This window comes from Centropristis striata, chromosome 10, assembly GCF_030273125.1.
Source record: "Centropristis striata isolate RG_2023a ecotype Rhode Island chromosome 10, C.striata_1.0, whole genome shotgun sequence".
NCBI classification, from domain to species: Eukaryota; Metazoa; Chordata; class Actinopteri; order Perciformes; family Serranidae; genus Centropristis; species Centropristis striata.
Window position 1 is genome coordinate 13,613,864 of NC_081526.1, and position 24,350 is coordinate 13,638,213.

Genomic DNA, 24,350 nt, shown 5'->3' on the forward strand with positions numbered 1-24,350 from the left:
AACAAGTACAATTATAAACACATGTTAATGTCCCTATATCAACTTATAGCTACAGGCAAACTAGCACATAAAATAAACATTTTGCGGAGGATATATATTTGTTCCTTTATAACCCTGAACATTTAGACATACATTGCAGTTTTCTGAGGTACTTGCAGATGAGTAGACATTATTAATGCAGCATATATATCACTGGCCTGTATCTCAAAATGTGGCCAACAGACCAAAGCGCGTGTTATCAAGTGGAGAGTAAAATTCAGATTGCACAGATGGTACAATAGTACAAAATGTACCTCAAATGTTCATCAACAGGCTGCAGACAGATTGATCGGACACATGCAGCTGGTTACAGTCTGTTTGAGTAACTGTGTGTTCGAAGGGTCATAAGATAAGTTGACCCTATGATACTTAAATGTTAGAGTGTGTCTGTGTAACGGAAGAGTTTACAGACACGAGGCCCTCTGCATCTTTCCCAAGAGTTGCGTCCGTCTAAATAATCACACTGTTCTGTGACTCTTAAGGAGACTATTTGACCTGCAGCAGATAAGTACGGTCAGGTTAAGTTGCACAGAGAGGAGACTTCAATTTGACACTGCTGTGTGAAATGTTCAAGGACTTCTGACCTCAGGGACTGTTAATTACACCCACACAAATAGGTTGTCGTTGTCATGTGAGTGATACAGGCCAGGCTACAAAAACTACATGAAACTAACAGGATACAATATATTTACATGTATATACCCTGCTATAATGTAAAATGTATGTATATGGAAAATTATAATCTGCAAAGTAACTAGAATAGATGTAAACTAATGCAGTTAATTAAAAAAATGAATCAAAATTTCACTGTAGCTCAGCATGGGAAGGGTTCTCGTATCAACCAAAAGCATTCTCACATAGTCAAAAGAAAGGATTAAAAGAATTAAGTGCAAATTATGCTTTCCAAATTGACATATTTTCAACCCAGTGAACATCTGTGTGGCACAACTTTTGTGATAATATCTTGCATTCAGATACCTTACCTAAGCCAAAATACAGACACCACATTGTAAAATTCCTCTCTTACAAGTAAAGGTCCTGATTAAAAATCTTACTTAAGTAAAAAGACAAAATACTTCTTGAATTATTTAGATTCTTGAAAAGTGGAAGTGGAGTTAGTTTTAACCTCTTTATATACCGTCAGTTTGTGTGTGTGTGTGTGTGTGTGTGTGTGTGTGTGTGTGTGTGTGTTTAGTTTAGTTTATTTGATTAGGATCCATAGCTAAAGCATTCTTCCTGGAATTTTCTGTGTTTGGATGGCAAGCAGTTCTGCTCTGGAAACTACTGAGAAACCTCCTTATTGTCAATAAACCTAACTACCTAACTTAATACTAGACTGTCTTCTGAATGCTATAGGTCTCTCGGTTGTGGTTGTAAAGTTTTTTTGAGGTTGTGATTATCCGGGAGGTCACAGCAGCTCATTTCATACAGTGAGGTCATGTTTAAAAAACTGGATTGGACTAACACCATCACACATGAACAATTGGACTCATTGAATCCACAAGAGTCTCAGCTTTCCAGTGATATCCAGTTTATGTAATTTCAAGACTGTTTAAGGACCCCAATGTGCAGGAATATTCAAACTAGAAAATTTCCTCTGGGGAAATTTTGAAAGGGACACGGGGGCTACTGCCGGTGTGTGTACACTATGATGAGACTCTTCAGAGATTTCAAACTATGCCCTTTAACTTCAAAATGTGTGTGTGTGTGTGTGTGTGTGAGAGAAACATGTATGTGGAGGAGTGTGCGCGCATACGCGCGCATTTGTGTGTGTGTCGCGAAAATCGCATAAAGTTACCTGTGTGTGTGTCTGTGTGTGTGTGTAATTAAAATCACATAAAGTTACCTGTGTGTGTGTGTGTGTGTGTGTGTGTAGCAAAAATCGCATAAAGTTACCTGTGTGTGTAATTAAAATCACAAACTTACCTGTGTGTGCGTGTCTGAAGCAGGTGTATGCATGTGTGAGGAGTGTGCGCACTTACGCGCATCTGTGTGTGTGTGTATCTGTAACTGTAATCACATCAAAGATCAAAGGCAATCAGATCAAAGCAATCAACAGAATTAACTGATACCACCTGTTAAAGTTCCGAAAGAGTGACAGCAGCCAGAGGTGGACTAGAATTTCTGGCCTCGAACAGAAAGCATTTTTGGCAAAACCATAATACCTATCATTGATTCGACTTCACTTTGAGCGTCCTGAGTTCTTCCTGAACGTCTACATATGTTTTTTTTTCAGAAAAATGAAAAAATAGCTTCGTTAGAGCGATCTAAAAAAACTGTTCCATATCCCTTTTTCAAATATCTCCCTGCGTTTTTAATATGGGACCCAGTGAGGCTGTTGGTGGTGTTGGTGCCGCATCTGTGCGTCGTACACCCAAACTATAACTCTGACAGCTTTACCAGAGGATTGTGAGTGAGAAGACAATTTTTCCTATGTTTCTATGTATAAATTATTTCTGTAGAGTGAAATTTGCGGCCTGGAGCGCAGTTTTAAAATTTATTTTTTGACAGTTTTACCTCTCCCTCTACACTCTGAGCGATGACATCACACACTCTGACACCAACATTCCGTGCAATACACACCCATTATAATCTCAGAATTTCTCCAAAAATTATCATGGTCATTGAACAGGGATTGATAAAAAACTATATGACCTATCGAAACGTGGATTAATACACCGATACACAAGACTTGTGTCTACTGTTTAAAGTTTAAATGGAGTCTCTAGGTGAAATTATGCCAGAGAAGTAGACGTTTAGAAATCTCCAATGGTTGTTCTTTTTCGCTCATTTTTTGTCGGCCGTCCCATTCATTTCAATGCAAAAATTTTGAGCAGTTTTTCGCGACTTACGTCGCGAAAAATTCGTATTCTGTAGAGAAAAGTAATAGCGCACCAATCCTGATCAAACCGCACGTTTTGATATATAATTTGTTCTGCAACTCTTTAAGTTGTAGGACTAGTAGCGGGATGAAATTGTGTCCGCAAGAGGAATAAGAAGAAATCCACAGTATAACAGTAGTGCTGGACATGGTTGATACCATTGGATACTTTTGGTCTTCTTCTTTTATATAATAAAAGTATTTCAGCAAAAGGGTTAATCCATAACAATGCTTTTCTAATTGTATTAACTTATCAATTAAATATCAATCTAAAAAGTAACCTGTTTTGTGGGTTCCCCTGTTTAACAATAGTAGTGGAGTGAAAAACACTTTTTTCTCTGGATTTTGAAGTTAGGTACCTTGAAATTGTACTTAAACACACATATGAAAATTTTAAAAAATTCATGGAAAAAGTAAAAAAATAAATAAAATACATGTGCAGATGAGGTAGAAACCCACTACAGGCTTATCTAAAAACCTCTCTTAAAAAAAGATGAAAAAATATATATAGGCGTACATCAGTGGTGGAATGTAACTAAGTACATTTACTTACATTAAGTACAATTTTGAGGTATGTGTACTTTACTTGTGTATTTCTATTTTATGTAACTTTATACTTCTATTCCACTACATTTTGAGGCAAATACTATTCTTTTTTTTTACTCATCTAGCTGTCAGCTTTAGTTACTTTCCAGGTCAAGAGTTAACATAAAAAACATGATCAATTTAAAGTGATTAGACTTTTTTTTTTTTAAATAAAACTTCATGAAGAAGCTAAAATGAGCCCTTTCTTTACAAAACTAAACACACTGCATACATAAATGCATGTACATAAATAATCTTATAATATAACTGGCATATAGGCCTATAAAACAATCCGAGTGGGGCCATTCTGCATAAGGAGTACTTCTGTTACATTTTGATGGTGGTTATTTTGTACTTTTAATGAAGTAAGTTTTGAATGTAGGACTTACTTGAAGTGGAGTCATTTCACATTGTGGTATTAGTACTTTTAATGAAGGGATCTGAATATTTTTTCGACCACTGCCGTACATATAAAAAAATAGATAAAATAGACTATGTACTTTCAATTGCTACATGATTGTCTTAATTAAGCTTTGATTCATCCTTTGTTTTTCACCCTTTGAGTTTGTGGCTATTTTATCGGTTTTTGACTCCTTTTCATTCTGCCTGTATAAACCACTTCAAAATCTTTACCATAGTGTTGGTATCATTGTTTTCAACACAACCTCACCTATATGACCTGATTATTATTTTCATTTTGACTTACTGGATCAACATTTTATACACAAAAAACACAAAAAAATGTTTACAAAAAACAGACACAATGGCACACATAAAAACACATAAAAAAAATACAACAAAACATATAAAAATACATAAAAATGACAAAAATCCCACATAAAAACACACAAAAATACAATAATAACATTTTTTTTTTTTTACAAAAAACACAAAAAATTACTAAAACCCACATAAAAACACCAAAAAACCCCACAAAAACACATATAAACACACAAAGAAATTACCAAAATACCACGAAAAAACAGTTAACACAAAGAGAGAGAGAGCTGATGCATTATATCGGAAATGGAAATTTCTGGAAAAGCCAAAACTTTATAGAAAAGCTGACTTCAGGGCTCCATGCCTCTTCGTTTCTACGTCGTGACGTCATGAAGAAGTCGGGAGTGAGCGTTGTCCTGCTGCTGCGGACCACGTGACTCTCGGGTGTTTCTTAAAGCCTGTGTCACATGATCCTGATGTCAGTCTATACTGTAGTGGCGCTGATGAACTGTGAAACCGAGATAATTTAACCTCAGCAGCGACCAGGAGTCAACGGGAAAAGTTTAAACTTGTTACCAGAAACGTTAGTTGTTGTGCCACCAAAAAACCCACGTTATTATCTGAAGAAATCAGCGCTTGACTTTTATTCTGCCTCTAGTGTTGTTGTGACGCTAACGTTAGCCGAGCTAGCACAACATCTGCTAAGCTAGCTGAGCAGCCTCGTCCCGGCTGTTGTTTTTGTCCTGACGGAGAGAAGAAAGCGGAGAAACATGACCCAGATCGGTGCTGTTCAGTCATGGTGGCTGGGAGTAACGTTACAGCTTGTTTTAGGTGAGTATCGGTTCCGTTTATTTAACCCGGTGAGCAAAACAAACACGTTAACTGAGGTCGCAGTTAAACTGCCCTCAACTATCAGGACAAACATTAGCTTGTTAAAAACACTAGTGTTTTATCTGATTTGTACAGATTTACACTCTAATGACTCAGAGGAAATGTAGGGTACCGAAACTAATAGTTTGTCAGGCCGTCACATGCAAGTTAATGTGAGTTTTCTGTGGCAGAATTGGTGTTTTTACTTGTAAATGTAAAGCTGAGTTCACGTCTCTGTTCTCGACTTTAGTGCATAATAACGCGTTTTTGTGTTGAGTCTGCGGCTGAAGGCAAACTGAGATGAGTCAGTGATGAAGCAGAGGTAACTCAGGGTCAATCTCACGTTACTCCTTCACTGCCTGTCCTTCCAAGGGAAGGAGAAGTACTTGCCTGATGGGTTTCTTCCTAGATAAAAAGTTCAGTTATCTCCTTATAAAAATTCAATAAATCAATAAACACAGAGTTTTTGATTGTGCCATTATTGTGAGATAAAGTAATCAAGGAGAAAAGATAGAACACTGATTAAATCACAGTTAACTCTTTCACTTAGTGTCCTTTATCTTAACAAAACCACCACCTGGAATCTTCCACCGAAGAGGAATTAAGTAAAACTTGTTTTATTTGTGAGCTTTAAAAGCTCTTGCTCCTACTCATCTGTAAATCCAGTAGACATGTAAAAATATAACCATACAATACATTAGATTCAAAAGAGGTACCAGAAAGTACAGTAAAAATAACACTTCCATCACTGGAAATGTAAATGGACACAAAACAATATAAAATAAAAAGTGGAAAAGTGACATTTGCTTCCCCAGTTCCTCACTTGATCTGTACAAATGGAGCATGAGTCCAAATTTTTGCCAACTCCAAAAGAAAATATTTGACTGGATTATTGATAATCCATACTGAAAATGGCTCTGCACGAGTATTTTAAAGACGTGTTTTGAGATGTATAGAAATACTTGCTTTGAATAGTGATTTGTGCCTGATATGTTCTTTCTGAGATAAAAAGTTCAGTTACCTCATTCTAAAAAATGACATCTACTCCTCCACCCGGATTATAAATCCATAACTCAAAATGTGTTAAATTAATCATGGAGCAAAGGGTAACAAAGAGAGTGAATCTGACCAGGGGGAGAATGAAGAGGAGATATTGGAGTCAGTTTAGAGTTGGCTTGATAATCCACAATTAAAATGGAAATGAGATATGTATAATGCATGCATAAATCTCAAGGTTTGTATGCAAATAAATGGACGATTTTAAAGAGATTTTGAACAACAAATTGAATTAAATCATTAGGAATTATTGTTTTATACTGCTAGGAAGCACTGTAATGGACTCTTAAAATGTCCTAGGTGATATTGTCCTGACTGGTTTATCCTCACGTTCTATACTTTGATATGGTTATGAAATGTTAAAAGCTGTCTTTAAAAAGTCTTAAATTGAACCTAAAACCTGTATTAATTTGTTTAGTCCTAAACACTTTGCACTTTTGTTTTAACACCAAACTAAACTGACTTTTAGCTGCTGTCCTGCTCCCGGGTTTTACTGCTGCCCAAACCACTGCTGAACCGCAAAAAGACCCTGGCAGACCTGAGAAGGGAACCTATGTGGTCACCAACAGCAACGGTACCACCTGTCTAATGGCGTCCATGGGTCTTCAGCTCAACGTCACCTTCAGCTCTGTCTCTCAGAACAAGGTACCTGATTACAAACGGTTGTCTGAATTTTGCTGGAGCTGCAAATGTAGACACATATGACTTTCAAACTTACTAAACTTCTATTCATTTTCAGACCATGCAGGACATTATTAACCTCCAGCCCAATGTGACAAAGCGCTCTGGATCATGTGGCCAAGACAGCGCCTCCCTGCAGCTGTCCACAGATGCAGAGAAGACCAACCTCACCTTTTTATTCACACTAGTAAGTTACTGGATATCAACCATGTACATCAAACACCTTGCACTTCCTGAAACAGCCACTAGATGGCAGCTGGAGCTTGAAGTAAACTTACTTTAGTGCAGTTTCACTGACTTTTGCTGTTTATCTCCAGAACACTACCTCCAACAAATACCACCTGAGTGAAGTGACTCTTTCGGCGGTCTTGCCAGACATGAAAGGTGAGTGCGCACAGTGTGCATGTAAACACATTGATTCATCAGTTAACTAGGATAACTAGTTGGTCTGAAGCTCTTCTCTAGTTTTAGCTTCCTGCAGCAGTTTTTTGACAAATTAACAGCATTTTGCTCATAGCATGAATAAATTCTTTAAAAGGCTGTGCTAATTTCAAATATGCCACCTGTAGGATATTTGCTGGTTTTCATATTTATTGGGTGCAATTAAAACAATCATCATGTCTTGAATAAAACAACCAACTTTGAATTATCCATGCAAGGTTGAAAGGGTGAATCTTGTCTGCTGTGATTTTCCTCTTTATTTAAATCTCTTTTGCCTCTTCACATTTCTGTCTGTATTCCTTTTGATTTACATCTGTAATCACTCCCTGCTCTGTCCTCTGCTATAGAGCCCTTCTTAGCCCATAACAGCACTCTGGACTACCTGCGTGGCACCATGGGGTTCTCGTACATGTGCCGCGAGGAACAAACGCTGAAAGTGGTCCAGAATTTGTCCATCAACACTTTCCAGCTGCAGGTGCAGCCCTTCGGCCTCTCCGGAGATCAGTTTGGAACAGGTAAACACTTCTTCTTCAGTGTTCATTTTGAAAGATATTTTACATTTAGTCTTATTCTCTAGATGAAAATGCTCATTAGTTTAAGTCATATTTTCATCAGTTTTATCCATCATGGTTTTAGTCGACAAAAAGGCATTAAATTCTTTGAGTCATTACTTTTAGTCAAAATGTTTTCTCTCTTTAAACCAGTGTCAGTTTAATAATAGTCTTAGTGTGTCAAATGGCCTTGTTGGTTTTAATTATATTTAGACCTAAGTTTCGTTCCTATCTTGCTTCTGATTGGAGGAATTGAGTTAAACCTAATGCTCATTATCAGATTATATTGAACATGTCAGTCAATCTAGTCGAGCCAAAAAACAGTAATTTTGTTATGTAAGTCATTTAGTTTACACATAAGATTTTATCTGACTAAAATCACCCTACTGGGTACAGGGCGGTCACAAACACCAGGGGCCTCATGTATCAAAGAGTGCGTAGTTTTCATACTGAAAGATGGCGTACTCCCAAAACTAGAGTAAAACTAAGCACGTACGCAAACTCACCTCCACATGTATCAAACTGTGCTCACGTCATGTTCAGCGCACCTTTCCGTGATACATCCCAATCAGCATGAAATCGAGCTCACATGCACGAGCCACCAACCACGCCCAGCTCCTCCCAAAAATAAATATGCAGATGACATGCAAATGACTATAGATCGCCGGCATGCCCACTGGTTATTGACAAAACAATGTCAAATCAATGGGGAAACAATCGGCGATCAGGACTTTGACACAGTAATTGAGGCAGGTTAACTGTGAAAAATGTATGCGCTCATTAATCAGAAGTACTTTATTGATCCCCGGAGGGAAATTCGGTATATATAGAAATAGTGTACATAGCAAAATATATAGACTTAAGAAATTATACAATCTTAAAAAACATACAGACTTCAACATACTATTACTGCGCAAGTAAGCAGCAGTACGCAGGTGAAATCTAAAATATGATAATAGATTTTTTTAAAAACAGTCTATCCCCCCATATTTATAACATTTTCACTCGTCCATTGTCCAAGAGCTATAAACTGTAAACACAATGCAAGTTGTGTGTAGTTTGAGTTTAGATATGAAACACGTTTTAAATCGAGCATAAAAGACAGTAGTTTCCGCCAGACAAAAGTTTGCAGTGACACCGCACATTCTCACGGCACCTCGATAGATTGCGCAGCAGTCCGCACACTCTCACGGCAAGTTCTCTTTTTATACATGTGGCGTGTGCGGGAAAAACAGCGTAAGCAATTTTTTTGTGCGTACGCAGATACATGAGGCCCCAGGTCGTTTTGAGAGCCAATCTACACCACGTTACATGCAAAAACAATGCGTTAATCAACCATCTGTACTCGACCTGCAAGCTGCCAACATTATGCTTTATAGTAGCACAATTGTCATGACTGATGAGTGCTAATTTTTTTTTTTAGTCTTCTCTTTTTTTTTGTCAAACATATTGCATGTTATTTGCATGACATCACGTTATTGTCTCATTTTTGTCATAAAAAGAAATGGGTTGTTGACGAACATACTTCATTATATTTTTCATTAAAGAAGTTAACACTAGTTTTTTAAAAAAAAATCAGCTTTCTTGATCTAATTTGTCCTCTGGTGTTTTCTCTCAGCTGAGGAGTGCCAGCTGGATGAAGACGACATGTTGATCCCCATCATAGTCGGAGCAGCTTTAGCGGGTCTGGTGCTCATCGTGCTCTTGGCCTACCTCATCGGCAGGAAGAGGAGCCACGCCGGCTACCAGACCATCTGAGGTCACTTTTCACTCTCATGTTCCCAGAGGCCCGAACGCTCTGTCCCACCCTTGAGATTAACCACTGTTATATGAGACTTAACACTCCGCCCTGTCCCCCCCTCTGTCCCTCCATCCTTCATCCTTGCTGCCTCTGTGTGTGCTGTTCTCTGCCCTCATCAGTAACACTAGTCTTTATCACTTTGTGGAGGTTGATATGCTCTTTCTGAACTGACCTGCTCATTCGTAAAAAAATAAGGGGCTTTGTTTGGGGATTGTGATGTAATGAGGAAGAAAAACCTACTGGTACTGTGTAAAGCAGGGGGTGGACGTTGATCAGAGGGTCCATGAGAGTTCTCTAACTGTAATGTACTATTTATGATTTCTGTGAAAGGAATTTTGAGGGATTATGGGATTTGAGGGAATTGTAGCTTTTCTTATTGTTTATCAGCTTTATGGTGGCTATTTGTAGTGGTCTTACCATAAATGAGGTTTGTTACACAAAAAGGGAATATTTCTGGCAGTTTAACTTGATCCACTTTAGACAGTTTTTAAATTGCAACTAGGGCTGCAACTAACAACCTTTTTCATTGTGGATCAATCAAGAAGATAACAGATTAATCGATTAGTTGTTTGGTCTCTATAATGTCAGAAAATAAAGAAAAATCTCGATCATAGTTTGCCAAAGCCCAAGTACTCAGATTCTTGTTTTGTCCACAAAGCAAAGATAATTCAGTTTATTGTCACATTAAAGAAAGCGGAAAAATACTCACATTTAAGAAGCTGGAGTTAGAGAAATTACTTTTTCTGTCTTGAAAAATTGAAACAGTTGGCGATTCATTTAATAAATGACTAATCAATGAATTTTTGCAACTCCAAATTCAGCCCAAGTATGCAGATTTTATGTAACATACTGACAACACAGTGACCTGATCCTCAGAAGGACATGTGAGGAGTTAGAAGCATTATGAATATTGTTTTTTTTCCACTGGGAGAGGTGATTATATGTACTGTTCTTTCCCACTTAAAGGTACTCGGCACATTTTGTATGGAGATTGTAGATGCAGTTGTCAGCTTTGTAAGATAATTTTGTGATTGGGCGTTTCCACTTCACTTAAAGGAATAATTCAATATTTTGAGAATTATTTTAATAATTAGGCTTATTTACTTTCTTGCTGAGAGTTGGATGAGAATCTTAATGCCGACTAAATAGGTTGCAGACACTTAATTAACATGTTAAATCTTTTGGCTTAATCCGTACAAAGGCTGCCCAAAAAAAACACATGAAGTTTTTACCTGTTCGTTTTTGTGCTGATAACTTAACCAAGATATAAATTGTTTATTAGTGAGCTTTAGAGGTTCTGTTCAGAAGATTTGTCACTTAAAAGCTGGAGATTTAGTTGCTTTTAACTATGCATTTGTGTATGCAGGTTGGCTGTGTATGAGTGCTGGTTGTGCACACCCTTAGGAATGAACACTACACTTCTGCAGTTACCATACATATATCTGCAATGACAATGCTGTCACTTTTTTTTGCCAAAATGTCAGAATTAACTGATTCCAGCCTCATCAACTATTGCCATGTTTATTGTTTACATCCTACAAATCTGATAGTTCTGTATGGTCTGATTTCTCTGGTGTTCCTCCAGCAACACATGTTGTAAATAGGGGACCGTGAACAATTCTATTCACAACACTGATATTATCTTCACGAACATGTAGTAAAAAAGTACAGTACCCTCTGTTTCCAGTCTTTATGCTAAGCTAAGCTAAGCATCCCGTGGCTGACTGTCTTCTCATCTAACTCAAAAATATCACAAAATATAAAACTATTCCTTTTAAAGTGATCTTTTGGATTCTGCTGTTACAATGTTCACACATAACAGTTGCTAAAAAACTCAAAAATAAACACTTGTTGGTTTATGTGTATGAAGAAGCTCAGGACGTCACAGTAAGCGTGTGATAATGTTGATTGTCCACTGGGTGGTTTTGTTTTTCTTTTCCATGGAGTATGGGCCCACTCGGGATTTTGTTTGCTGAAGGGAAAGAAGTTGCACTAAAGTTCTGACAAACAGCCCTGTTTAATGATTAAAGTGGCCAAAATGCTCTGGTCAGTGTTCATCAGTGCCTTCCCAGCTGTCACATAGTTGGGATTAAAGTAAAGCCAATATAGAGAAACTCACTCATTCACTCACTGACACTGTGTGCTGCCTGTCTGGGACATTTTCTTTGTGTCTCACTTAGCCTTCATGTACTGTTACTACCATAAATATGCATTGTTTGATGTTGTAGGAGAAAGTACAGATACTTGTTTTTTTATGTGTTTTTTTTTCCTCCCGCATCTGAATATCCATGTAGTGATTTAATAAGGTTTTAATGGATTTGTTTGAACTGTTTTCTAAAGGAGAGGTCAATAAAAGTGAATGAACGAGACTGTTTGACTTCTTGTTTTGCCTTCATACAGTTCATCAGCCGTCAGACCTGTTCCTGGTTTGTTTGGACTCCTCAGAAGAGTACCAACTGTATCTAAGAATAATTGAGATATTGAATACTGAAAATGTCATTTTAAATACTTTTACATCATTATTTCATTTAAAAAAATCTAAATTAATGTGCATTTTTTAAAGAGTTGAACTTGTTTTAGTTTTTAGATTCGGATGCACTTTATTACAAAGGTTTTCAGTCATGCAGGTTTTATGTCCTAGAGATGTGAATCATTCTCTAATTAGATGGATGAAATAAAGCCATCAGGACTCTAAATAGTGTTTTACAACAGAATATGTAGTTTTTTTTATCTCACCAGGGCTCATCAGTTTGTCTGTAAATACAGGGTGGAGGGAGGTTGCTCAAAGGTGTTTGACTTTTAAAACTGTCCTCAGGCACGTGAGACCTTTACAGGAAAAAGTCTATTTATATCAGTCAAACATCATATCGGAATATCCTGTTTACATGACCGGTGTAAAGATATAAAATGCAACTAAAGGGACTTTTTTTTGGCCATTTGTCTGTGGCTTAGCAGTCCTGCTGGATTTATAAACTTGGAGTCTGTGAATGAACTGAAATGACTACTTCTCTTTATCTTTGTTTGGCAGAGGCATTAAGGTCAGCTAGACAAAGAGAAAGATCAAAACAATTTTAAGGCTGCTGTTAAAAGTGAAACACAAAGTTCTGTAAATTAGGATATCACATTTTTAATTCACAAAGAAAAATAAGCATTTTTAACAATGTGCAGGAGTGCAAGTGAGATATTAAGTGATTATCTCAACAATAACAAAACTATCACTTCCATGCTACTAAATCAATATAGTGCAAGTAATAAAAACCATGGCAGATTGAAATACATATAAAGCATCAGGTGTGAGGATGTTGACATACTAATAGCAGCAGAAATATTCTGAAGAACATGAGACACTGAGCAAAAAAAAAAGGTTAAAAAATATCTACATCCTTCAAAGTGTAATCCAGAAAAGTATAACAGAAGGAAAACTAATAAACACACTGAGATAAATGGTGTGGTAATAACTTTATGGTCGTCCAGATTGTTCCTCCTGTATTCGTTGTCTGCATTTCTCTCTGAGTTTATCAATAGTTGCCATCGACAGACTTCCAGGTTCTGTAAAGATTTTCTGTTTAAAAAAGAGAGTTTGAGACAAGGTTAATAAACTGATTAATTTATGATTATTACACAGCTGTGTTTACATGGACCTTGTAATGTCCCTCATAATAACAACACAGACAGAATAAGCTTAATGTACACACATCATCCATAATAAAAACTTTTTCCTGTTCAGTATACTTAAGGTAAATCTATTCTCCTCAGTAAAGCTGGCCTGTTCAAGTTAAGTCTAACGGGTTCCCCAGCAAAAATGCATAATCTCATCTGCTATTTTATTGGGAGCATTTTTTGTTTTAATAAAGTGTTAGTAAAGAAGATCATTAGTGAATCAGTAAAAGCCCTTTAAAGGTGAAACAATCAGTTCATTAGTTAATATACTGATAAACAGAACATTTATCTGCAACAAGTTTAATCATCAGTTAACCATTTAAGTCCCTTTTCCAGATAAAATGCCGGAAATGTGTTGATTTCTTTATTTTCTTTGACTTTTACAATGGTAAACAGCATACATTTTCTCATCATACCTGCATGAAGGTGTGGCAGTCCAGAGTGAAAGCTCCACGTGTGATTTGTTTGAAGCACTCGCACACATCAGTCAAAGAGCGAGCTCGCAGGATCTCCGGCTGGTGGTGAATGATTAGAGTCAGAGCAACACGGAAGAGAACCTTTGAGCCCTCGTAGAAAAGACAATCCCAGACCCGCAGCACTGTCTTCAAGCACAAGAAACATAAAGGTGTCTGTAAAATGGTGTGCTTCAACATCACTGAGAATTATAAACCCAAACTTTTCCTCACCTCGATCGGCAGTATGTCAATGTAGAGGCAGATGAACCAGCGCGACACTACCAGTGTCCATATGCCGGGATACTGGTCCATGAGCTGTCCTACTGCAGGAGCTTTAGCCTTCACCAGCTCATCGAGAACCTCCTGGTCAGTTTTCAGGCCCATCATAGCCGGGCTGTAGAAGTCTATATTATCCAAAAAATAGATGAGTTTACACTGAACTGGTTTGTATCCGTCTCTGAGATCAAATCTAAATGTTTCAGATTGTTGTGCTCGTCCAGAACTTCTTGTGAGAGTGAATTTTTCATGTGGAGTGCTGCAAGGCTCCAACCTGGGTCCACTACTCTTCAGTCTTTAAACTATGGCACTATTAGTTTGCATCAATATACAGATGATGCACAACTCTTTATAGTCATTATTACAAATATTTTAGCTGCCTAATTGCATTAATGACATTAAAGACCCAAAACTCTACCTGGCAGCATTCTGCCCAGCAGTGCATCCATGAGCCAGAATGACTTCTCTTCATCCTTGGTGATGATCATGAGGTAGCCTGCAATGAAGTTCATGCCCTGACAAGAACAAAGACATGATCAATAATCAATGATCTAACTGGGAGCACTGTCATACTGTAGGTCACTGATCTACAGACACATGCAGCCAAAATATGAGCAGATTTTATGCTGGACTTATTTAGAGCAATGACATATTACTAAAAGCTTAATTAAGAATTTGATTTTGTCACAAATATATTGTCAATGTTCAATTGAGGGAACATACTTGAATGTACTGAGGGTGGAAAAGTAACTGTACATCTGTTGTTTTCACTGTGATAGAGCACGGGGGAATTTGCCTTTTTCCTCTAATATGTCTATTTTATTATGAAATACATTGTAAGACATTGTTTTTCATTAATATATGAATTTTCATTTCACCATCATCATATTACGTTATTAATTTTGCATAGCAACAGCTAATCATTCTGTTAATAAAAGTAAATACAATTTTTTAAAACATAGATATATATATATATATATATATATATATATATATATATATATACACACACACTGGCCTTCAAAACAAATCTAAGCACTAGCCAGATCAAGATCTTTACAATATGAGCTGATGCTCATTGAAATACTACCGCTTTCGCCCCGTGGGGGAGCGGGAAAAATCAACACACAATGAAAGTTACTTACAGTTGCTTTAACTGAATACGGAACCAGCAGGTCCTGATCTTTATGTAAACAGATGTTATGTTGATTAAGAGCAGAGAAAGTGCTTTCCTCACCTGACAGTAACCCACTTCCTTATTATGGTGTCCGTAGGCCAGCAGCACATTGTACAGAGCTCTCTGCAGGCTCGGTTCTGCTTCGCTCTGGAACAGGACGTTGTCAGGAAAGGTCCTATGCATGTCTGCCAAGAAAAATCGCAAGAATTGTTCTATATTATGGGCCTGTTTACAAGTTGAGTTGTGAATGTTTTTATGAAAGGAATAGTTGATTGTAGGGGGGGTGGGGAGACAGAATAATGCTTTTTGACGTCAGACATTTTTAGGGAGAAATAGAGAAAAACTCAGGCTTCACTAATAACATTAATGAGTCAGGGTCTGTTCTATTCAGGCGTCGCAGTGAGTCATAAAAGTGTGACAGTCAGCCAGCATTGACAATACCAGGACCCTGAAACTGAAGCAGCTAAATTTAATTTATTTATCATTAATTTTACTTTAGAAATGTCAAAATGTCTTCAGTGAAAGGGGTCTTTTGTTGCACCTGTATGAATGGTTTCCCTCAGCCGTGTGTCGTGCTCCATGGCCAGCAGAGATTGGTAATAACCCGGGTTACTCTCTAATCGTTCCTGTGCTCCACTGGCTGCCATCCAAATCCTGGCACGGTGCTCATTGGGTACACCTTTACGCACATACCTTTTCACTTCCAAAAACAGATTTTATGATTAGATCATGTGACCGCACAAGTAAAAAAAGGCCTCTTTAAACCAACTAGTGGCGTGTTTATACCTTTCAAGTTCTTCTCCACATTTGGTTTCTCTTCAAGGAGCTTGGACCACCTCTTGGACCGTCTGTTGAGGACGGCGAGGTACTCATTCATCATCTCGGTGTAAGATTCATAATCATGACGTCTCTCAAAGCCATAGGGGTCAATCCTGCTGGGGCAAAATCCACACAGTGCAGTACCAATGAAAGACTAAACACAAAGCACAACAATGAAGAAAGGGCTAACAGATGGGGTCACTTTCCTCCCCACCCTTTCTTTCTCGCTCCTGTTCCCCGATGACAGACACTACAACAGCCTCCACGGGGTCGGGTTTCAGTAGCGGGGAGATCAAATGCCCCGGCTGGATGATGAGTCAGTTTTAAATTACTTTCAAGTGGGATTAGTAGCAAGGAGCAAAATTCAAGCTCAAAAATAAACTCAGAAAATGATAAAAACAGCTTTTGTTCAGTAAAACAAAGAGCAAATGAATTAGGTGATGAGAGAAGAAGCTGATGCAAATATATGGTAGCCGAAAATACAAGAAAGACATGCAGTCACAAAGCTCACCTTTCACTGCCATTATTACACGTAAGAGGTTGAGAAGCATTTCCTGTCATTTCCATTGTGTGTCATGTGCTGCAGGTAGAGTCCACCGGGGCTATAAACAACCTGCACAGAGGAAGTTATTTCATTTCTGTCCCTTGGAAATGAACTGGCTGCTGTCAAGGTAAAAAACAAAGCAGTCTGAGTTTCAAATGACTCACCTTACAGTTTTTACTGAGAGGAGGAGCTAGTCTAAGTACCACCCAGGTAACATCCGCAGGTGTATTTGCATGTAAAACAATTGGAGGAAGAGAAACTGTAATGTTTGCTCGTATGTCCTCTTGCACATTATTGTCTGTGATGTATCAAAGTAAAGGTTTCATAACCTCCTGTTAGAAACTTTTATTTTGCCAGGATTGGAGCCTGGATTTTGGAAATACTGACTGAATTCAGATACTTTATTCCCCCTTAAACACATTTAAACCAGAGGATACAGTCTTCTTTATTATTATATTTATGATACAATTCAATTATGTTTAGTTAAAAGTTCCCGAAGAAATAAGGTTGAAAAAATGTTTTTACTCATTTGGTAGCCAGTTTCTTAAAGTGACTATATCATTTTTTTAAAAATAATATAGCAATGTTTCTGCTACCCCCAAGTGGCAAAAAAAATAAAAAATAAATTAACTGGTTTAATTTCCACTCTTAAAAACAGTCAAATAGTAGATTATTAAGTCATTCTGAGATTGTTACATCCATTGAATTCACAGAACAAGACAGAGGACATGTCCTGTTGTCCTTAAAGTATACGTCCATATTCTTAATGTTTGTCTTTGAGAACAATAGTTAGGTATATGTACACTGAAACAGGTTTTGCTTGTTGTAATTATTCGTCCTGTTCAAATTGGCCAACGGAAGATCCTGTACTAATGCTCTTCAAGCGGAGATTATGTGGAACAAAATCAACAGTCCTGGGACACCTGACTATTCTTCTGTAAAATAATAAATGTAAACCTATACTGAAATGGCAGCCGCAGACAGAGTTCTCTAAATTAGGTGAAGTTATACAGATGGGAATGCTGATCAATTAGAATTTTATACAAGTTCACCATTAGGTGGCACTAAATGATTTGAGAAATAGCTGTTGTAGCAGCAGCTGAGAGCTTCAATCTCTCACATATTTTATTAATCAAATACACATTCTAGTTCTCGATTGAATCAGGATAAATTCAATAAAATCATGTGCTAAAGATTTTTTGGGTAGGGGGGCTTTTATGCCTTTATTTGATAGCAATAATGGAGAGATTAAATAATAATAGAGAAACAAATAAAGGTTGCATTCAAACTAAAATGTTATGGTTCATGGTTCATCCTAAATCCCTCAAATAATATCTGGAAAATAAACATTTTGTTGGCTACAAAGAAGTCGTATGCAAAGGAAGGCACAACATGAAGATACATAGGGGAATAAATACTATCTTTAAGTTAAACTGATGCTGATCAGCTCATCATCATCCAACACTGCACTTTTGGTGTGTTGCATTGCAAACAGGGAATACCCTGTAATAACATACTGTGCTTGTTTTACAAACTTCCAACACCAAATTGGCTAAATTACCACGACTAAATAGTAAATAAAAACTATGGTTTGAAATCGTTTGTACTATTACATGAACTCTTCCATTATCTAAGTGATAAAAAGCCCCTCATTAACAACAAAAGAACTATTTGCATGTATGATTATGGAAAACCCATGCTTTATTCATCTTTCTTAAATGAACAATATACTTAGGCTACTTACATGATGTATTAACAATATATTCTAGTTTTCACTACCTTCAGTAACACTGGACAGATGGGCTTGAACAGAAACATAAATATTGAACAGACATATTTATTCATTAAGGCTTACTTTGTCGTCCTGTTGTCGCCCTCTTTAGTGTCCTGGCTACTGAGCTTGGAGCTTTGCACTGCCATAACATACAGATATGTGCCATGCAATCCTAAAGAGTCTGGAATTTATTAACTTTGAATTTGATTTTAATGCTGCTGAATTGTCACTTTAGCATTAATAATGTCTCAGGGGGATAAAAATAAAACTTGTGGTGCTGTGGTCTACATCGTGTAGAATTCAAGACTCCCAACTGAGATTAACCTGACAAATGAATACCACAAACCAACTATCTAAATTAAAGCACTGTCTTTACTTTCTTGAAAATGTATCGTGAAACCAGCCCGAGGTGACGTAAAATGTGTTTAACATGCTTTCAATGAGAAGCTCACAATTCCATGACTTGACAGATCCACCTAACAATTAAACCAACAGCATATCATCCACAATATTGAGGCATCCCGTTAGAGATCTTAGCATTTACTGTACATAAAAGAAACATCTTTTGCATTTATAAATTGAACATATTTATATTATTCTTCATATAGCTCTCTTTGTAAACTGTCCCAATAGATACAGCATGTACAGTAAAATATGCAACAGTTCTGTTGGTGCTGGTGTAGTGAGCACTCCCGAGATTAGAGTAAAACATGGGAACTTTGCACAGTCACTCAGAGCTTCATGTAACAAAACAAAGCTGACTAGGAAGAATCTTAAAACACAGTTTTCTCCTCTCCAGTCCCTTTAGAGTGCACACAGCCAGTGAGCCTCCTCTCAGTGCCATGTCCATTCCCACTTACAGGGCTGTGGCCTGACAGGTAGTGCTCCTCCTGGAGCAGAGCAGAGGGGTGTCCAGGATGCTGAGAATCCAACAGTAGAGACAACGGTGAATCCGGTAATGTCCGTATGACGCCTCAGTCTCACGAGGACAGAAAATGTGGCCAGTTGCTCTCATAGTTTTTACTCAGCTCCCTGAAAGGTGGTTTCCTGACAGTTTCAAGTGCTTCTGTTTTCTCTCTGAAGTCTACGATTTTTCACTTTTTGTTTGTACAAGTCTTAAAAAAAACTATGAAGTCACTGTAAAAGAAACAAGGTTCTGGCTTTCCAGAGTTGGGATTGGATTTAGAGAGTTTTACGTTTTGATCCTGTTACAATTGGTCGGGCGAATTCCACAAAATCATCTATAAGGACCGGCCACGCTCCTGAGAAAGAAACACAAAGATATCATCAGTGTCACACGAAATTCACAGCATGAATGAGAAAGCAAACGGATAAATGGTAAGTCTGAAGGAATTCTGTAGTCAACAACTCACCTTCCTCATCATAGTTTGACATATCGTCTGCAATCATGTTCCCAAAGTCCAACAATAGGTTCCACGTGTCCTTGGGGATTGACCGTTTATGGTGTTCCTGTAATGGACAGTTGCTGGTCAACATAGTGGTACATATAATGGTTTCATGCATCTTGCGTTCATTTTTTCCCTTTTCCTATGTCAAATTCAAGGTAGTACTGAAAGTAATCAAGGCACCATTACTGCAGTGCCTACTAGGAGGAGCTCTGCTGAAAAGTGTACAAATATCCTAATTTTACTGTATGTGAAACTTTACTTTCACTGGTTTGTTTCACTGTGTTCTGTTCAGGCTACTGTAATAAGTTGCCACTGCAGTAATGGTGGTGCTGTTAGATGGCTGAACACAAATCTTTCGATGGATTTGATTATAACCAAAAACTGTAGATATTTTGCTGTTATAACACCAAAAACCAGTGATGGACCAGGCAGTGTGTGTTCTGGAGGTCAAAGAGTCTGCAGGTTTTTCAAACACCATCTGGTTGCATTAGCTGACTCCCCTCTTTGACTGAGTCATCAGGGTGTAATGGAAGCCGAAATAGCCCTACCCCAGATTCCCCATCACTGAGCCAAATTCATTTCAATGTGGGATGCACCAATCCAACTTTATCTCATTTGGTATTGATTCCGATACTTCTTTCTTTTCTGTATTTCTAACTTTGCAGAACTCATTGGTATTGCTTTGGTGCAAGGTAACATAACGTCAGATAGCCATAAAATCGATCTGCCATGACTCAATAAATGTAACTAATAGATAAAATTATATTTTTGTAAGTCAGGTCATGGCCATGACCTGATCTGCTTTAGAAGGTCAGTGTTGGCACTGATACTGATCCTAATTTCACTTCTTTGACTCACCAAAAGGAATCTGTTCCAAAGATCGAGGAACTTAAATCGTCCTGACAGAACCAGGTTCCAGTAGGCTACAGCCATCTCCAAGTCTACACAAAGAGAAAAAGCAGAACTTTTCATTCTAAAAGTTTGTAATTCAGTGATACCATTTACCAAGTTGTTGTTGTTACGGTCACTCTTCTTACCTAGACCTTTCTGTCCAGGATTTTTGGCAAAGTTAAAGGTGAACTGGTAGAAGTCCTTGAACTTCCCACTATCTTTGAGCTCCTGCTCTAATCTTGGCAAGAGGGCCTTCAGTTTTTCTGGGCTATCACACCTAGAAGAAAAGACAATTTAAGCAAACAAACAAACAAACTCTAACTGAATACACACAGACACCCTAACCAATTGCAACATAGCCTTCTTGTTGCTGATGACACATTGCCCTAAGTTAACTTTGACACATGAACCTCAAAAGTCAAAACACTGCAGCTCTTCAACTGAGTCATTCCACGAAGACACAGAATACTCAAGCTGTGGTTGAGTGGGTCTATATATAGACAACCTTCCCTCCCTGGAGCTACACTAAGAGAAGCGCCATGCAAAGATAGTTCGGGCTCAATTTTTATGTCCCACTTTGGAGCATTACTCAGGCTGTTGATGTCAACACTCACCCCAACTCTGTCATTCCATCCAAAAACTCCTTCTTGCTGAACTCGCACTGAGTAGCAGCACGAAACTTCCACGCAACGACCAGAACGGTGATGCTGGCCGGATCCAGCGAGAGGTCATCACAAAACTGTTGGATCCCATCAATACCAATCTTATTCTCATCCTGGGGATCTACCAAGGGGAAAATACAGATACACTGACACTTTTTGCAAAGAAGTAGTGTGTTAACATTTTAAGGAATACAACCATTTCTGGAACAACTGTCATACTTACCTTTGTAGCGATTGTAGAGCTGCTCCAGCTTTTTCCGATCTACTGACGTTTTCATGGATTCCTTACAGTAGAGATCTGGATTCTGAAAGTAATTGTCGGTAGCAACTTCTAGTTTCCAGTCATTCTGCGTGAGGCAGTACACAGCTGTCTTCTCCCCAGCTTGTGTGAAGGACATGAACTGCCGTACCTTGTCCCTCTGCGAAGGCTTCAGCTTATGCTGTGTAAGTACAGGACAAGGGCTGTCAGACACGGGAGCGATCAGACCGGGAAATACTGACAACAACACGCAAACACACACTGAAACACAGACAATGACACACAGAGAGACACACACATCTACAGGCATTCAGGCAACATTTAGGACTGCGAGACACTCAGAAACACTCATATAAAAGGTTAGTCTGTCACACTGACAACAGATCATAGGTGGTGAGCCAAGACGCTGCGCCGGTAATTATGTCCTATCCAAAAGCAACATGGGCTTCTCTGAAGGGGGATGTTGTGGATTCTCAAAGCACATGCTGTACCCGGGAGGGCCCCTCAGATAACTACAGTCATAGATGTAACATGAGTAGGGAAATGGGATGCCTTCACCCGGACCTAGAGGTGCAACAAGTCTGGAGTGTAACACAAGCACCCTGCCAAAAATACATGGCAATATTTTTTATTTTTGTTTAAAAAGAAAGAAAAATCCAATGCCACAATATTGTCAGACACTTTATATAAACTTTACATACCCATATTGTGAAGATATTCTGTGATATAGGAACCTACACTTTTTTAGGATATGTGCACACTAGAAATGTTTAAGGAATTAGTTATGAATGCAAGCATGAGGTGGTAAATAAGTTTTCAATATTGAATCATTAAACTGGAATGCAGCTATTTAAGACCGTTAATAAACAACACTTGAGCTTTAATGTCACTGTCATACTTAAACCTAATTTCAGGTGACCTCTGGTTTCCTAAAGCTATGTAGAGGTTGTGCTTAGTTAATTAATCAATTAGTTTATCAACTAAAATAAATTGGCAACAAGTTTGATAGTCTTCAATCAATTCATTGTTTAAATCTTTTTAAAATACACAATATGTCATTTTTGCTGCAGGGTCCTTCACTCGAAACAAAAAGATCAAGCTTGAAAGTTTGAAGTAGCGTGAGTAGAGTGATGTTTCTTCAGCACCACTGTCATCGTTGCAGTCAGCTTCTCCCAGGTTATGATTCCATAAGTGTTCATTGTTCAGATTTTTCACAGGAGCCAATTTATCCATAGAGGTTTAAAAAAGAAATGCCCAAACTTCTCGTGGTCAGTTTCTCATTAAGTTAACATTTACTTATTATACTTGTGCTTAAATCAGTCATCTGTTATGGTAAAACGAATATTCCTGAGTTTTTGACTGTTTATTTTACGAAACAACCTATTCAAAGACATACCCATAGGCTCTAGGAAACTGTAATGAGCCCTTTCTACTATGTAACTTACTATAAATATCTTCACAATGTTAAAATAATCGCCTATGTCATTTTTTTTTCAAAATTGTTTGGTTTTTTGCCTACATCATCTCCTCATGACGCCGGCCACCTATGGTAAAATCTCCTACATCCTCAGTTGATCAGATCATGTGATTTTACCCCTTTAAGATCATCACTTCTTTGACAATTTGCCACATTCATAGGCATCAGATAAGAACCCAGCAAAGAAGACCTAGAGGGAGATTGTTTAGTTATCAGTGTTTTATTGTTGACACTAATATTGGTAACACTTAACTCTAAGGTGTCTACATAAGAGTGACATGAGTGTGTCATAAACATGACATGGGATGTGTCATGAACATTAATGACACTTTGAAGTAACAATGCTCATGATACTTGTCATGTCATGTTTCTGACAGGCTTGTGTGACTCTTATGTAGACACCTTCAAAATAAAGTCTTACCATATCTTGCTCAAGTCACAAAGGCATGTTCAAAAACTTGCCTAAGTCATTTATTTCTCTTAAGTTACATAATTTACACACAGTGTTATTACTATGCCAATAGCCATCCTTTGTTACATCCCCTTTGAGTGAAATGATTAATAAATGTCATATGTTACACTTTTGGGGAAGTTTTTTGTGTTTCCTGCAAAACTTGAAAAAATAGTTAGGCGATTATTTTAACAGGGTGACGATATTATAATGAAACATCCCCCAGCTCTATGGGGAAAAAATCACCATGCCACCTTCTCACAGCAGCAGAAGTGTCTGAACACTTTGCACTCCACTGAAGAGCATTTCCTGAAACCGGAGACTAAAAACTCTGTGAGTTCAGCAAGCTGCTAATGACTCCACCAACCGTTACCGATTTCTGTTAAAAAACGGCCACATGAAGTCAAAGGTCTGTACCGGCTGCTGTTCAGACTGCACGGATTATTGTGCGACCAGATGGGCAACGTTAGGTTAGCATTGTCTATATACCACCAGCTAGTAACTTATACTGGCTAACGTTAGCCAAGTTAGCCTAAATGTATCAGACATCAACGATGGAGATAGTAACACGGGAATACACTGTCAGTATGCTTAAGGATAGGTCAGGATTTCACTCAACTGACCCCGTGAGCGTCTGTCTTTGAGGTTCAATGACTGAGCTGATCGCAACCGAAGTTACCAGACTGCCAAAAAGGGACGTGTAGCTAGCTAGCTGCTCTCAAAATATCTACTGACCTTCCCTGTTATAGCAGCGAACACAACTAACTCATCATTGTTGACTTGCCAGAACGCGACACGGTATGCACTTTAATACTACGGCAATAGTATTGAAGGTAAGCCTTAATGGCACCAAAGACAATGCCCGGGTTTG

At 38.0% G+C, this 24,350-nt stretch overlaps 3 protein-coding genes across 4 annotated transcripts; 1 reads left to right on the top strand and 2 right to left on the bottom strand.

Annotated features, from left to right (window-relative positions):
* Positions 1–4,665: 4,665 nt before the first annotated feature.
* lamp1b (lysosomal associated membrane protein 1b) lies at positions 4,666–10,421 on the top strand. The gene is made up of 6 exons (XM_059343213.1): positions 4,666–5,056; positions 6,621–6,796; positions 6,891–7,019; positions 7,150–7,216; positions 7,621–7,788; positions 9,443–10,421. Exons 1-6 carry the CDS (start codon positions 4,996–4,998, stop codon positions 9,580–9,582), a joined length of 741 nt encoding a protein of 246 aa, XP_059199196.1. The 5' UTR covers positions 4,666–4,995; the 3' UTR covers positions 9,583–10,421.
* Positions 10,422–12,757: 2,336 nt separating this feature from the next.
* LOC131979366 (growth hormone-regulated TBC protein 1-A-like) lies at positions 12,758–16,579 on the bottom strand. 2 transcript variants are annotated; one of them, XM_059343325.1, is made up of 8 exons: positions 16,524–16,579; positions 15,980–16,125; positions 15,735–15,893; positions 15,254–15,378; positions 14,435–14,531; positions 13,972–14,144; positions 13,702–13,887; positions 12,758–13,187 (listed from the first exon to the last, which is right to left on the bottom strand). In XM_059343325.1, the coding sequence occupies exons 1-8, from the start codon at positions 16,577–16,579 to the stop codon at positions 13,086–13,088; spliced, it is 1,044 nt and encodes a 347-aa protein (XP_059199308.1). In that variant the 3' UTR covers positions 12,758–13,085. The 2 variants fall into 2 exon arrangements, with proteins under 2 accessions (XP_059199308.1, XP_059199309.1); XM_059343326.1 differs by having other exon boundaries at positions 15,980–16,128; positions 16,524–16,559.
* Positions 16,580–18,239: 1,660 nt separating this feature from the next.
* Positions 18,240–23,011, bottom strand: LOC131979399 (DCN1-like protein 1). The gene is made up of 6 exons (XM_059343365.1): positions 21,516–23,011; positions 21,245–21,413; positions 20,777–20,907; positions 20,598–20,680; positions 19,704–19,800; positions 18,240–19,592 (listed from the first exon to the last, which is right to left on the bottom strand). Exons 1-6 carry the CDS (start codon positions 21,859–21,861, stop codon positions 19,513–19,515), a joined length of 906 nt encoding a protein of 301 aa, XP_059199348.1. The 5' UTR covers positions 21,862–23,011; the 3' UTR covers positions 18,240–19,512.
* Positions 23,012–24,350: the final 1,339 nt, after the last annotated feature.